Below are 15991 nucleotides of genomic sequence, written 5' to 3'. Positions count from 1 at the left end.
ATTTTAAAACTAAAAGTTAGCCGTGTTCTTTTTGTGAATCATTTTTTATATCAATTTTATTTGCGAGATTTTCATCGAATTTTTCAAGAATGGTGCGGAATTCTTTTGTTATACCTTTGGCGTTACATTCGTCGTATTGTTTCATTATAAAACACATTTTATTGGTTTTGTGTGGTATTTTTTTTCTCGTTTTGTTTTTCGTTTTTAAATTTAATTTTTGTTTTAAACCATTTTTTTTGTCTCTCTTTCTCTCTTTCTCTCTTTCATTTTTATTTTGCTTTTCTCTTGGCTTTTAACATTAGTTTCCAGTCGTCTGTGTTTGTTTTTCAACAATTTTAATTTATTATTTCTGAATGGATTTTGGCGAACTTGGACGGACCATTGTTTTTGTGTCAAAAAAATATAAATTTATGGGTCGCATGAACATAAACGGCTATTGTAATTTAATGCGATTAACATCTTAAGCTCGCTTTTGCTCTAAGGGTTACATTAATTTAGGTGGCTGGTATAATATGCGTATACCTTACAATCAATACGTAATTATAAACACATAGACAAGGTGGTAAAGCGAACAGGTTTTCCATTCTTTTATATTTGTTATGGCTATTCAAATTATTGTGTGCAGTGCAGCACATTGTCTCGAAAATCAATTCAACGACAGGGGAATTGATTGTTACATTTGAACTGTTCTCGTAATTAAAAATCTAATTGCTCGCTCTAAATTTCCAATTACGATAATTTGTCTCAATTCCGTGATACCACACACACACACCAATTACACATATCCAATGGGAATTGAATCAATATTGTACACCAACTACAAACATCATAATTTATTAAACAGCAATCCGTTCATGTACTTAAAATTTGAATCCATAAAATATTACTCGTCGTTACATTACCGTAATTTCAATATCGATAAAACAAAAGGAAATGTAAAGAGAGAAAAAAAAAATCAATTTTTCCTTTTAATGAAATCAAACAAATTCAGCCTTCTATCATTATCATAGCTGAATGTGTCTCGCTCTAACCTCTTATTCACTTCACAATTATTCATTACAAATAAAAAAAATTCTCTTTTATTTTTTGTATAAACGCTACACCACATCCCTCATACCATTAAATATGTACGCTACACTACTTCAAACACCAGGCTAAAGCTTTCAGTGCACGAGGGGATGGGTTATCAATAAATTCAATATTTTACAGTAAATCAGTCGTTCGTCCAAATACACATATAGAAAACAATATGAGAATAAAAGGAAAAATCCTGACCCATCTAAACACCCAATCCACCGACATTTATTGTCACAGTTTGCCGCTTCACCGACACATACATACACATCGGCTGTTAATTATAATTTCGTTTTTTTTTTACATCGAATACGGATGGCACACTGTCTATTGTAGAGTACGTTAGAGGAAATGGGTCGGAGTGGAAAAATTTGGTTTATCTGTTCGCTTTTTGTTGACTTAGGATAGCCACAAGGTCTTGGTTTCTATTTGAGGGAAAAATCAAACATTTTACAGAGTCGAAAATCTTCATACATTTATACGACTGATCCTAAGATTGCGGATTAAACCACAGTACTGCCGTATATGTTGTCATTTTTCGACAATTAGCTTTTTTTTTGATCAGAAATCGCCAGACGTTTCTTATGTAAGTTACAGCATATAAAGGCTTTCAAGTGTTCCACACTGCAAATTACCATGCTACCCGGTAATTACTCCGTAAAATTACACCTCCTCGCGTCCAAACTGAAACAAACAAACACAAATTCCTTTTCCGTAAGTGTAACCAACTTGTAACTAATAATAATAAGCCAGAGTAAATCGTGTGTCAGTTCGGTTTTCATTATAGTGTTTTCTCTCGACTTTAAAAGTTTCTGATGACATTATTTGTTGAACCGAAAAAAAAAATTTATCGATACTAAGTAGCACTCGGCCGTTCGTTCATTGTTTGGGTCGAAACGGCTGCACCCTAGCCCCATAATATCCACGAATATTGTGTTCAACTTAATTTATAATACACCCGTAGCATGTGATGTATAATTACAGTGCATGGACATAACATAAGACAGGCATGTATGTGTATGTATATACGTATAAAATCCGGAAGTGGTAATGCATGAGGAGGTGGGTGGGTGACTACATATGGTTATTATTAAGGTTTTACTCAGAAAACTAATTAGAAGCTATTGAAGACATGGTTTGGGGGGCATGAATAGCCGTACAATATATATTTTACGTTGATTGGTGTTGGTGTTGGTGGAGTTGATGGGACAGTGGTGTGAGCCGGTTTGCAGGGTTGAAAGTGGGCTCTTTGTAAATGTTAGATGTGAACGTTACATTTACATGCAACTACTTTCTGATGTGGCTAAATAGAGGAGGTACACTCTTGGAAATATACGAAAACTTGTTCATAATTTATACCCCAGTCCCACATGTAGAGAGTGATATATTGATTTATTATATCATTTAATGGAATATAATTCCTTTGATTGGAATACCATATGCATAAAGATTTTGTCTACCTAACGATATAATTTTACATTTACACGAGTGATAAAAAAAATCCAAATTGGATACGACCCTGCAATGGTGTGGTGCGATGATTGTAATAATGATTTTCGATTCAGAATTAATACCAAAGTTTGGTTGCATTTATTAGGTCACAGTCAATTATACGCCGTACGGTTTTGTGTGAATCTTAGACTGGTAATAAGTTTGAGCAGATCACTCAATGTTCCTGTGAGAAAATGACGGTCTGAAAATAAGCCTTTTTTTGAACCGAATCGAGCTACTTAACCACTGCTCTTTTACCGGGAATAACCGAATCGCAAAATGGAACTTTTCTTGCTGAAACGCTGATCTTGTTTCATCGGTTTCGTCGACCGATCTATTTTTATCTGTTAAAATCAAGTTTTGTTTATTTTCCACTTCACTCCAGGCACGTACAATTCCATTCGAAATCACGGCTAAAGCTTGCCGTTCATCCTATCTGAACTGAAAACCGAACCAGAGCTATGGAAGCCCAGACCTGCATTCTACATTCTCTAATGGAACTGGTAGCAAAGGAGTTCCTAATTTGTTGTATGCAAATTCAAACTTCAAACGTCTGACGATTTATGCGCACAATCAGTGCAATTATGCATTTAATTCAATATGCCCAATAATTAACAAAAACCCTTCTTTTTTTCAATTAAATGCATGTGGTATTGAATGCCTTGTGACATACTGAACCTCATTCACGATATGCAATCTCATCCCCCGACAAATTGTAATATAAAAATATAATTGACCCATTCAACCCCAATGCACTATTGAATGCCATTCTATGAAAGAAAAATTATTTATTTTAATTTTTCATGTGAGATATGTTTATACCACTGGCAATTATATCCGGGGAAAAAAACGTTTATTAAAGTCTAGCCTGCAATTTTTTTCAAATGATTTAATTTATGTTAATTACTGTAAAGTAGTAAATATTATCATTACACATTAATCCATTCCTTGTTCAGTTGTTAGGCTTTCGGTTAAATAATTTATAAGCTCGAGAAATTTGAAAAAAAAGTGAGATAAGCATAGGCATAGATATGCACTTATAGTACTAAGAGTACTAAGAATTAATTGAGTTTTTTCCTTTTAATAATATCATTTCCACTCGGCATTGCTGTAGATTCGCATGAATTATATTTTTTCGTTAAATGACTTCGTACTAAAGAAGCTCCATTTCTACGTGATCGTCTAATACTTACACTTCAAGGGACTTGTGGTCTGATAAAATTGGCGAACTATCTGAATGTACATCTGCACTACCACCCACATAGTTCCTAGTCTCACTTATAACTTCGCCAGATTGAAACCAAATTTTAGCTTTTTCCCACAAGTGACAAAAGTAGGCAGACCCCTCAACAACTTTTAATGACATTGATTGTAGATACATATACCGTACACCGTAAATTTATTGAAAATCACACACAAAACCTTCCAAAGATAGATTATTATTTCAGTTCAATATTATGTATACCGTAAAACTACACTCCACCATCTACGACAGACATGCAACAATTCTATTTAAATATAATGTCATATCAATAGAACGAACAGTAAAAATGTTTAATCAATTTCTTCGTAGACAAATGGTAGTTAAGTAATATAAGTTCGATACAGAAATAGAAATTGGGGTGAAGAGGATGGAGTACAGTGGAAAGTGGTCTGGCATATTATAATGAATGTATATGGAAATGTCAGTCTTGTAAATAGATTCCCAGAATTGTAACGGAACTCTCAATTGGGGAAATGATGGGACTTATAATGAATCGATTTTGGTTTAAAAAAATAAGAAGTTTATTGTAGCCACCAGAAACCTCTTGAATTAGTTGTAAAAAAGCGGAATCTGGCAATACTGCAGTCCAGACTAGATTGCAGGCTTAATTGGTTTTTTTTTTTCAACTACTTTTTATAACTCAGGATTGTTTTGCGACTACTTTTGCCACTACTTCATCTTTTTGGCAGAGGGATTCTTTTGAAAAACAGCCTACCGAAATCGGACGCATTTTCCAGTGGACTTTTTTATGTGTGCCTAGAAAGGACTTCGACCCTAGAACCCAAAACCCATTTCAAAAAAATTCTTCGAAGCTTTTGTGACTGGTGAAAGGTGATCAAAAACCGAAAACTTGCACTTTTCTTACCAAAATTTCTCCGGGTACACGAGCCGTACAGGGTCGTGTGGGGTGTCATTAGAAAGGTAATCACATGTACTATTGAGCCGAATAGGTTTTCATTGGTTTTAAAATTAATCCACACTGAAATATGTGCAGTTGAAGTTTTCAACCGAAAACTTTCACTTTTCTTACCAATATTGCTCTAGTTACACGAGCCGTACATGGTGGTGTGGGGTATCATTTGAAAGGTAATTTTTTGTGCTTTCGGGCCAAGTAGGGTCTTATGGGGTTGGGATACATCTACGATGAAATATGAGAAGTTGAAATGTGTAAGTGCCCATATTTCATCGCATATGCATCCCAACCCCATAAGACACTAATTGGCCCGAAAGCACATATAATTACCTTTCAAATGATACCCCACACCACCATGTACGGCTCGTGTAACTAGAGAAATATTGGTAAGAAAAGTGCAAGTTTTCTGTTGAAAACTTCAACTGCACATATTTCAGTGTGGATTAATTTTAAAACCAATGAGTCTCTATTCGGCTCAATAGTACATGTGATTACCTTTCTAATGACACCCCACACGACCCTGTACGGCTCGTGTACCCGGAGAAATTTTGGTAAGAAAAGTGCAAGTTTTCGGTTTTTGATCACCTTTTACCAGTCACAAAAGCTTCGAAGAATTTTTTTGAGAGTGGTTTTGGCTTCTAAGGTCGAAGTCCTTTCTAGGTACCTATAAAAAGTTCCACTAGAAAACACGCCTGATTTCGGTAGGCTGTTTTTCAAACGAATCCCTCGCAAAAATCCTGAAGTAGTTTAAAATTAGTTCCATAAAACGTATCTAGCCCCCAATCTAGCCTTGGATGCAGTGTTGCCAGACTCCAATTTAAAAAAAAAAAAAAACTACTTCAGGTGCCACCGGATGGAACAATTTGTTGTATATTGTTTCCGCAATGAATGAATTGACTAATTTCGTTGATATTTAGGTCATTGATTCATTGACTCAACTAATTTTCATTAAATTTTATGTTTTACTAACCGTGTCCAATAATCAATGTAAAATTTTACCTAATCCAACAAAAGCTTTTTTTTTTGACCAAACTTTAAATTCTCCATACGAAACAAAAACTTTATCATTAGAAATTGAACGATTGAATCTGGAAATTCATTAAAACCATAATACAGATGAAACAACAAAAATTCAACGAGAATTGTGGACAACACAAAAAAAATCAACAACAGCACAACAGCACATCGTCAATGGTGTGACAAATCCATTAAAAACATTAACGCGTATTACCACCTCAGTCAACCCAACCCAAACCAAATCAAGAACCATAAAAATAAAAACACACCATACACATCATCCAATATTTTATATTTAAAAAATGATTTTTTTTTTGTTTCTTCTCCTCCGTTCAAAGTATATTACAGTTTTATACAGTCTCATGTTGTCGCTTTATAGTTTTGTCTCGGCTATCTTACATTAATTTGCGCATAACATGTGCTTGCCCGTGAAAATATCCATTAATTGTTTAGCCTCAAGAGTGTCGTTTTTTCAATTTTTTTTTTTTCGTTTGAATTATTTCTGTTGCGCGCAAACTCTTGAAACAGAAATTAAGAATAAAAACACGACAAAGAAATTCATAAAATTCCAATCTTTTTGACGCTTTTGTTAATAATGTGAGTGTGTATGCTGTGTATGCTTAGCGAATGGGTTTTTCGCATAGGTAATTAGAAATGAGGTGATTTGTTTCTGTATCTGAATAAAATCGTTAAATGGCCATAATGTTATACGCTTTGTTTACGACGTTGACCAGTTGCATATTTCTAAATATAATCTAAATTGTTAAAGTTAAATTAAACTTTTTAATTTCCTGTGTGTGTAGACACACAGGTCTGTTAGCATTTTGTAGTATAATGCTCAATTTCGAAATGATTTAGCAGCTTCTGACCGATGGAAACTTTTGTTTCGAATTTCATTTTTGAATTAGAAGTTAAATATTGAAGACGTTTAGAAACAGAACCGTTTCTACCGTTTCTAACAGATGAGTTCACGTAGATTGTTTCATCGAAAAAGCGCGTGTTGGAAAATCATTTTTAGGAAAATTTAGAACGATAAATGCAGAGGATATCAGTGTGGATGAATATTACAATCTACAAAACATGAAATTTGGATCATTTCTTTTTCAAACAATTCACCACTGCTAATATTTCTCGTTCAAAATGTGTTATTACTAGGGTTGCCATTTTTCAATTCTGAAAAATTCTAAAAATTCCGAAAAAAGCTTCTTTTTCGGAATTGTCTCGAAATTATTCGAAATTTTCCGAGTTTTTCAGAATCGAAACCATGTGTGCACATCGTTACTTAAACCATTGTGACTTTGTCTTTAAATTGTTTGAGCTAAAAGGAATGAGGGACTGGAATGGTGTAGGGGGTGATGGTGCATCGAAGACGCCTATCGAGATTTTTTAATTTATTACATCCGGACAGAATTCAGATGATAATGAATTCTTTTACGAAAAACCAAAACCGAGTAGAATGGCAACCCTACCCATTCAAATTTTTGTAAAATTTTAATTGCACTAACGTAAATAATTTATTTTTAATTTTTTAATTTCAAACATTTTTGTTGTTGTTATTCTATCGCTTTATAATAAAACATTTCCATTCAGTGGTCGTCTGTGTGGCTACCTACCTAAATTAACTTTTTGGAAGATAATTTTGTGTAATTAACTAAAAAAAACTCCGAAAAAAGTATTATTTTTCGTGGTTATTATAGAAATAACAAAAATGGAATAACACTCTCCGGTGGATCGGCTATGGAACACAAATTTAGCCGCAAAAAAAATATTTAATTATATTGTAGATGATGTTAATAATCCATTCAATAAAATTCGTGTGTTTCTTAATGATATATTTATAAATAAATAAACAGACGAGAGAAAAAAAAACAACAAAAATTTTGTTTACGTTCGAATAGATTGATAGAAGTCTTTCAATCTCACAGCAGCTGTAGATATGTGTATGAATAACAGAATTACGTTCAATTATATTGGTTGCTAAATGTCCGATTATTAATTGTATTTTGTTAATTAGGCACCACCACTGTGATGCCACTAACAAAATTAATTACAAATCACAACACAAAGAATATTACGCCGAATTCAATAAATGTATGAATGTCGTAGCCTATGCGCTAAGGACCCGTACAGTCTCTTTTTCAATGAACAATTTTGAATACCTTGTGTGTGATAATACACTCAAAAGACCAGAAGCTTGTGCTAAATCAGCAACAGCTGAACTTTACCAGCTGATCAACAAACACACTCTACTTCTATATTGTAAATATACAATCAAAACACATTCATCCAGACGATATCATCTCTCCAGACGATATCATCTCTCCAGACGATATCATCTCTCCAGACGATATCATCTCTCCAGACGATATCATCTCTCCAGACGATATCATCTCTCCAGACGATATCATCTCTCCAGACGATATCATCTCTCCAGACGATATCATCTCTCCAGACGATATCATCTCTCCAGACGATATCATCTCTCCAGACGATATCATCTCTCCAGACAATATCATCTCTCCAGACGATATTATCTCTCCAGACGATATTATCTCTCCAGACGATATCATCTCTCCAGACGATATCATCTCTCCAGACGATATCATCTCTCCAGACGATATCATCTCTCCAGACGATATCATCTCTCCAGACGATATCATCTCTCCAGACGATATTATCTCTCCAGACGATATTATCTCTCCAGACGATATCATCTCTCCAGACGATATCAACTCTCCAGACGATAGACAAGCTCTGGGTAATATGGTCCGTTATACAGCAAAATTTTCGTTAAAAAAATTGAAGTACAAGATTTGAAATAAACCGATTAAAAATACTTTGATCGATGGAAGTAATAGATCCGATATTAATACTGGTCATGTCATATGCTTGCCGTCTGTAACAGATTAATCAGACGTTTGAGCTGTATGTATGCGTATAATATTAAGTGTCAGTCTGACTAGTCTAGACTTATTTTAGTACATTACTATACCAGTGAAGTAATTTGATATCTCGTATCCAGATGAGTAAAAGTATCCGAGGGCTTCAGCCCGAGGTACTTTTACTCATCGTGATACGAGATATCAAATTATTTCACGCGTAAAGTATGGCGTTTTACTTTACGAGCGAGGGAAAGGGTTTTCACTAGTGAGGGAAAGGCCACATTACCTCAATAGTAAAGTAAATTAATTTTTCAGCTACAAATGTGACTCCGAATCATTAAAACTCACAGTTCTAACTAAGCGACCGAAGGACTATACACATTTCGAACGAAAAAAAAAACTTTATTCATTAACCGGATTTCTGTTGACTTTTAGAATAAATCAACTGAAACCGATTATAATTAGTTGATTGAAAGATTATTTTGTTTCATTGTAGGTTGCCTTTGTGGTAACAAATTAAAAAATTTGTGAAATGAAATCATCAATCAGATTTTTCCAGCAAATAGAATCAATTCCACTCGCAACAATAATTCTCTAATTTTAATTGTTTTTTTCTCTTCTTTTCAGAATGCGTCACTGACTGCCACAGCCACGGAGTCGATTCAGTTCGACGGCCGAGCTTTATCGCTCGGCTCAGGGACACTCCCTGCACCACCAAACCAATCTGTACCATCCGATGCAGCAGCGACGCATCGCAGTTCGCCTACGTTCACCAGCAGCCAATCGAAATTAGCTACATCGCTGACGATAGCATCACCCGATCCCATTCAATCTGGCGTCTTAAACACAACACCAACATCAACAACAAATCCATCATCTTCATCCGCATCATCGCCACTGCAAAACCATCAACAACGTCAGTCGGTATCGCCGTCTCCAGTGACATCATCGAATCAATTAGACTCTGATGCTGTCACCACCACCGTATTGAATATCTTGAATAACAACAGTTTGCTGACGCAAAGTCAAAATTCACCATTTCAATTCGGTTCCGGTACTGGTGGTGTTTCTGCAGCGTCCGGCATTAGCAAAACGGGGAATTCGCGATTTGAGCCCGTTGTCAATATGCCACCTCCAGATTCGCCACATGCAGAACCAGCACCACGGAAACGGCGTCGAAAACGGGAAGATCCACAGAGTTGCTTTACAAACTCAGAGGTAAGCGATGCATACTAACACACTGTTTGAGTGACCGACACTAACGATCATTATTACCGATGAAGGAGTACGACTCTGATGACGCGTCACCGGTGTCCTGCTCGGATGTTGAAAGTTTTCAAGGAAAAATCGTTTACAATCCTGATGGTAGTGCTTATATCATTGACTCAGAGAACGATTCACTGTCAAACATATCGGAGAATGGTTTAGGAACAGGTAAATTACCGAAAACACAATTTTATGTCCGTCTCTATCCCTATCAGGGAGGCACAACGTTTGGTGCTTTAAGTCATATGTCGCGGTAGCGTTTAAAACAAATCAATTGCCTAATGAACATTTCTCTTTCTCTGTCTTTTTCAACTTGCATTGCAATCGCAACCACCATGATCGAATTTTACAAAAAAAAAAAAAAACAAATTATTTTCTTTGCGAACTGTTCAGTAAACGATTACTTTGGCTTAGGTGTTCCGGCAACAAATAATCCAAAAATTCATTCATTTCGTGTTGTGACTGCCCGTGATGCAACGGTTAACATTTCCGAACCAAACTCAAAAATCTCCAAGCCGATCCTAATGTGTTTCATATGCAAATTGAGTTTTGGCAACACAAAGTCGTTCAGTTTACACGCAGCGAACGAGCACGCTCTGAATTTACAGGAATGCGAAAAGATGCTGTTGAACCGTGAATACTCTAGTGCCATCATACAGCGAAACGGCGATGAAAAGCCACAAATATCGTTCTTAGAACCGCTGGACGTGCAAAAGCAAATGCAACACACAATTGATCAACAGAGTTTGAGCAAAAGTAATGATTTAGCCGTCAAAACTCTAAGTGATTATCACCAAAGTCTGATAACAGCTGCATCGACAGCATCCACAACACAATCAACAAATGTTTCCACGTCGGCAACAACGGTTGCTACATCAAATCAAATAAGCACTGAAAATGCAAACTCTACAACGGGTAACCCAGCCAGCAATAGTAAATTTCTCAGCGAATTGTTTCTGCAGCAACAACAGTTGCAACAACAACGCGAATCAACGCCACTTCAATGTCCTGATCATCAGGGCATGAAAGGCATCGACTGTAAAACATGTGAAATGATGAATGTGAGTATTAAGTCACCGATGACTCCGATCAAATCGCCGAACAACCTCAATATGACGCCACCGGGTTCGTCCAGTGTAAATATGTCACCAACGACACCCGCACCCAGTTTCACAATCGGTGCATGCCCGGAACATATCAATGGTCGACCAATCGGTGTTGAATGTCCAAGGTAAATTAGTCTTAGTATTTTACAACGGTGGCGACGACGTTGGCCCTGATTGTTGAATTTCAATCTCAATGTCTTGATGTTTGAACAGATGTGAACTGATTCTGAATTCGGCTCGTCTGAACAGTGGAGTACAAATTTCAACCAGAAACTCTTGTAAAACGCTTAAGTGTCCCCAATGCAATTGGCACTACAAATACCAAGAAACATTGGAAATTCACATGCGCGAAAAACATCCAGACGGTGAAAGTGCATGCGGTTATTGTTTAGCGGGTAAGTTAAACGTGGTGTTGGTTTGCTTGCGATGACCGTATTTTAACCAAAAAATTTTTTTTTTTTTTTTCTTAAAACAAAAGGTCAACAACATCCCCGGCTAGCACGTGGAGAATCGTACACATGCGGCTACAAACCGTACCGTTGCGAAATATGCAATTACTCCACGACAACGAAAGGCAATTTGTCCATTCATATGCAGAGTGATAAACATTTGAACAATATGCAAGAACTGAACAGCACCCAGAGTCTCAGCCAGACCAGCGAGATACGAGAAAGTCCGAAAATTATACTGCCAAATATGAGTCAACAATCAGCCAAACCGAAGCCCAGTTTTCGTTGCGATGTGTGTTCATATGAAACAAGTGTAGCGCGAAATCTCCGTATTCACATGACTAGCGAAAAGCATACGCACAACATGGCTGTCCTACAGAATAACATCAAACATTTGCAGGCGTTGAGCTTTTTGCAGAGTCAAAACATCGGCCAACTACCCAGCCTAAATAACATGCCCAACTTACCCAATCTCAACCAATCGATACCAAATCTTCAACAGAACGTGCCGAATTTAGCACAGAATTTACCGAATTTTTTGCCAGAAGCAGCGCTTGCCGATCTCGCCTACAATCAAGCATTGATGATTCAATTATTACATCAAAATTCCGCCGCATCAGCTAGCGGAGGACTGGGTGGCAATAGCAATGTGTCCGGCGCAACCAGTTCCAATCTGACGGGTGGCGTATCGCCCGTATCCGCATCACGTGCCAATAGTTTGGTGACACCGAACAGTAATGCAATGGTCGAATCGGATCATGGACTCAATCCCGACTCGTTCGAACCGCCAATCGAACCCGATGTTCGGCCGACCAATCTGTTTAGCTGTTTGGTGTGCGCATGCTACAATACGAACAACATCGAAGAACTGAACAATCATTTGCTGATCGATCGGTCGCGGAACTACAACACCGACATCATGATCATCTCGAACAGCAACTACCACTGTTCGCTGTGCAAATACAATACCAATTTAAAGGCCAATTTCCAGTTGCACAGCAAAACGGACAAGCACATACAGAAACTGAACTACATCAATCATATCAAAGAGGGTGGCATCAAAAACGAGTACAAATTAAAGTATAACGGTAACAATTCGGTACAATTAAAGTGCAATTGCTGTGACTATTACACAAATTCGATACAGAAATTGAATTTGCATACGCAAAATATGCGACACGAAAATGCCAAAATCATTTTCAATCACTTGGTGTATACGATCCAGGAATGCAATAAAAATAGTGTCGGTGCTGCCGGTACGGGTAATAATGTTTCGTCCGGATCGTTATCGTCGTCGTCGGACCAGTCCGAAACGGGTGCATTTGATAATGGCACCGGTGATGCGGCGAGTGACAATAATTTCAATCAAAAAGTGTTGTTCTGTCAATTGTGCAACTACAAGGCGCCCCATATATTGGGAATGGTGCAGCATGTGAAAAGTTTACGACACGTGCAAATCGAACAGATTATATGCTTACAGCGACGCAGTGAAAATGCAGATTCGTTGGAATTGGTCGACGTATTCAAAGTGGTCGATTGTGGTGAGTAGTTTAACGGTTTTCGATTTTACATGTTTTTATATTTTGAGTTTTTCGACATTAGCCAATTTCGAAGGAATTTTCATTCAAACAAAAATGTCACTGTACTCATCAGAGCCTATTTTGGAGAAAAGTTTGGGAAGTCTTGCGGAACTTTTCTGAACTTTTTCGGAGTTTTGCGGAACTTTTCTGAACTTTTTCAGAGTTTTCGGAACTTTTGCGGAACTTTTCTGAACTTTTTCGTAGTTTTGCGGAGTTTTTCTGAAATTTTTCAGAGTTTTGCGGAACTTTTCTGAACTTTTTCGGAGTTTTTCGGAGTTTTTCTGAAATTTTTCAGAGTTTTCGGAACTTTTCTGAACTTTTTCGGAGTTTTCTGATTTTTTTTGGACTTTTTTCGGCCTTTTTCGAAACTTTTCTGAAATTTTTTCAGAGGTTTGGGAAGATTTCTGAACTTTTTCAGAGTTTTCGGAACTTTCATGAACCTCTTCGGAGTTTTTCGGAACTTTTTCGGAGTTTTTCGGAATCTTCAGATTTAAAATTGGCATTGGTCAGTATCAGTTTTTTCCTTATTATTTTCCATCGAATACAAACGAAGCGAGTAAACCGATAAACCTTTGAAACTTGCCACATGGTATATGCAAATGATTTTGTGAAAAAAGAGAACTTTTTAGCACAGAAAGCACACACACACACACACCAAGACTTTTAATCGATTCAAACAATTTTTCATATATCCAACGTAATTCCTTTAATAAAGAAAATAATCCAACGCGCGTAGAACAGCAAAAATAATAACCAAAAAATGCCCCACAGTCAAAACGTTTTCAGATAAAATTATTCGATTTCTTTTTTTCATTATAAAGTGCCAGCAAAGTTTTTTCTTCTTTTTTTTCATTCCCTGCTTGTATGATGAACACAGAAAGAAAAGAAAAAAAAAATCGTCGAGGCATATATAACTGAAATTGCATGCTCTAGCCATCTCTCGACCGTGCCCGAGCGCATAACTAAGACATTCGTTATGAAATTGGAATGTGTATTACAGGAACGCTAAAAGGTATTCGTTCAGTAATTAGTTTGAATATCGAGGACTTTTATCAATTATGTACCATCATATCACATCCATAATATCACAATAATAGCAAGTAAAAGAAAGAAATCCAACATCGCCAGCGAATGAAATTATGAAAAGATTTATTTCTGAAACGAAAAAAAAAGAGTCTTGTTCACATTGCTAATCAAACGAATGTCCGGCGAAAGGAATTATGGATGGTGTACATGGTGTCTTCTTTTTTCATTACAATTCATCTGCCGTACGTCGGATGAGGCTGGTAGATCTCTGTAATGATGAGTAATATATCGTCGTTCACAGAAGATATTTCAAAATTCAAAGATTTTTTTGTTTCGTTCCTCCTCTTTCTCAAAGCACAAACGAATCAAAACAAAAAACGAGTAGCATGAACAAAACATCATCACTTCTACATAATATTGTTGTGTGTATTACCAGCTACTGAATAGATTATCCGTCTTCATTAAATAAATCAACATAATTCCGCATTAGCACACTAAATTAAACGGTCAGTCATTAATATCCCGTCTTCTGATGTACATGGTGATACCAGTACCCAAATGGAATGATGCAACCAGCTCTCTCCACCCTTAGAAAAGCCATAAAATTATCTTTTATTCAATTCAAATTTAATGCTCAATGACACATTACACAAACGTATTGAAGTCATAAAAACCTACATCGAATTTCGAAAGAAAGACAGAAAGGAAATCTCAACTTGAATCTATTGAGAGCCCATCATTCTGCCTTTATGCATTTATGTATTACACTAACATGGCTGTGATTTAAGAGACACGTTCACATATAACACATGTCTGCTGTGTAATAAATAAATGAAAAAAAAAATGGAAAATAATTAAATATGCCAATTAAGCCGGAGTATTGTTGTTGAACAATATTTTCTGAGAGTGAAAAGTATAACAATAATGTTACAAAAATGTGCTGTTGTGTCCCTCATTCATAAATTTATTTTAGTTTCGTCAGTTTGTTGTTGTATGGCGACAATTTTAATGAAATGATTTTCGTTCGAAAAGCATAATAATTGTGTGTGGGTAAATGATTACACATTTAACCATATAGCAACACTACACGCAGGGTGGTGAATTTCGAGAGATTTTATTCCATTGTATTTTAGCCTGAATTGCGGTAATTATGCTCAATGCCCGTATCCCATATGAATTATATTTTAATAATATTCAGTTGAACGTTTACCATTTTCCACTGCATTCATTTTAAATCCCTGTCACTGTAGCGCACAATGTAACCATTTTATCAATTTTATGAATTACTTTATCTCCTTGAATATATTTAACTCGACGTCGAACCTTTGCCATTCAATTTTATTGAGAATTATGGAAGCTCGAGGTTGTTGGATCTTTTGAACTGAGTCGGGACAATCAGACATATTCAAATAATAATGATTACGGTGCGACAAGTCGACCATGTGGCACCGTATCCACCACTTTATTCCTTAGTTTCGTTGCATGTTATTTATCTGTTACTATGATCAATATTATTATCTCAGTCTATTACTTCCATCGATCAACGTTTTTTTTAATCTGTTGATTTCAAATCTTGTACTTCAATTTCGTTAGCATACATTTTACTATAGAAAGGATCATATTACCCAGAGCTTGTCATTATTTTTGTCGTCGTTATCGATAACAGATGAATAGTCGTATGTGACATGTTCAATCACTTGTTCGCAAAAAATGCAGATTTTTGCCATTTTGGCTTTCTTTAAATACTAAATACTTTGGACTAAAACCGTATGTAACGTCGTACGAGTACTATACACGATAATCGAATCGAAAGATTTTTTCACAATCTGCTAAAGTTTAGTTAGAAAACATTCGAATTATCGAAAGTTTTCGGAAGAATTATACCTATGTCTCGATCTAAGCGGTTAATCTGTTCATTTCAAA

General features: G+C 36.2%; 1 protein-coding gene across 8 annotated transcripts in view; it reads left to right on the top strand.

Annotated features, from left to right (window-relative positions):
* LOC119085003 (zinc finger protein 2) overlaps nt 1-15991 on the top strand; it is a 93849-nt gene that overhangs the window by 48832 nt on the left and 29026 nt on the right. For 7 of the 8 annotated variants that reach the window (XM_037195174.1, XM_037195179.1, XM_037195180.1 and 4 more), the window contains 5 exons: nt 9269-9859; nt 9925-10075; nt 10301-11138; nt 11227-11408; nt 11492-13003. In XM_037195174.1, coding sequence (XP_037051069.1) covers nt 9767-9859; nt 9925-10075; nt 10301-11138; nt 11227-11408; nt 11492-13003 — 2776 coding nt within the window. In that variant the 5' untranslated portion in view covers nt 9269-9766. The remainder of the gene's footprint in view (nt 1-9268; nt 9860-9924; nt 10076-10300; nt 11139-11226; nt 11409-11491; nt 13004-15991) is intronic. The other variant, XM_037195177.1, reaches the window with a different exon arrangement.

Source organism: Bradysia coprophila, unplaced genomic scaffold (genome assembly GCF_014529535.1).
Source record: "Bradysia coprophila strain Holo2 unplaced genomic scaffold, BU_Bcop_v1 contig_94, whole genome shotgun sequence".
Classification (NCBI taxonomy): domain Eukaryota; kingdom Metazoa; phylum Arthropoda; class Insecta; order Diptera; family Sciaridae; genus Bradysia; species Bradysia coprophila.
Note: the sequence above shows the minus strand (reverse complement) of the source record. Positions and strands in the feature narration are given on the sequence as shown.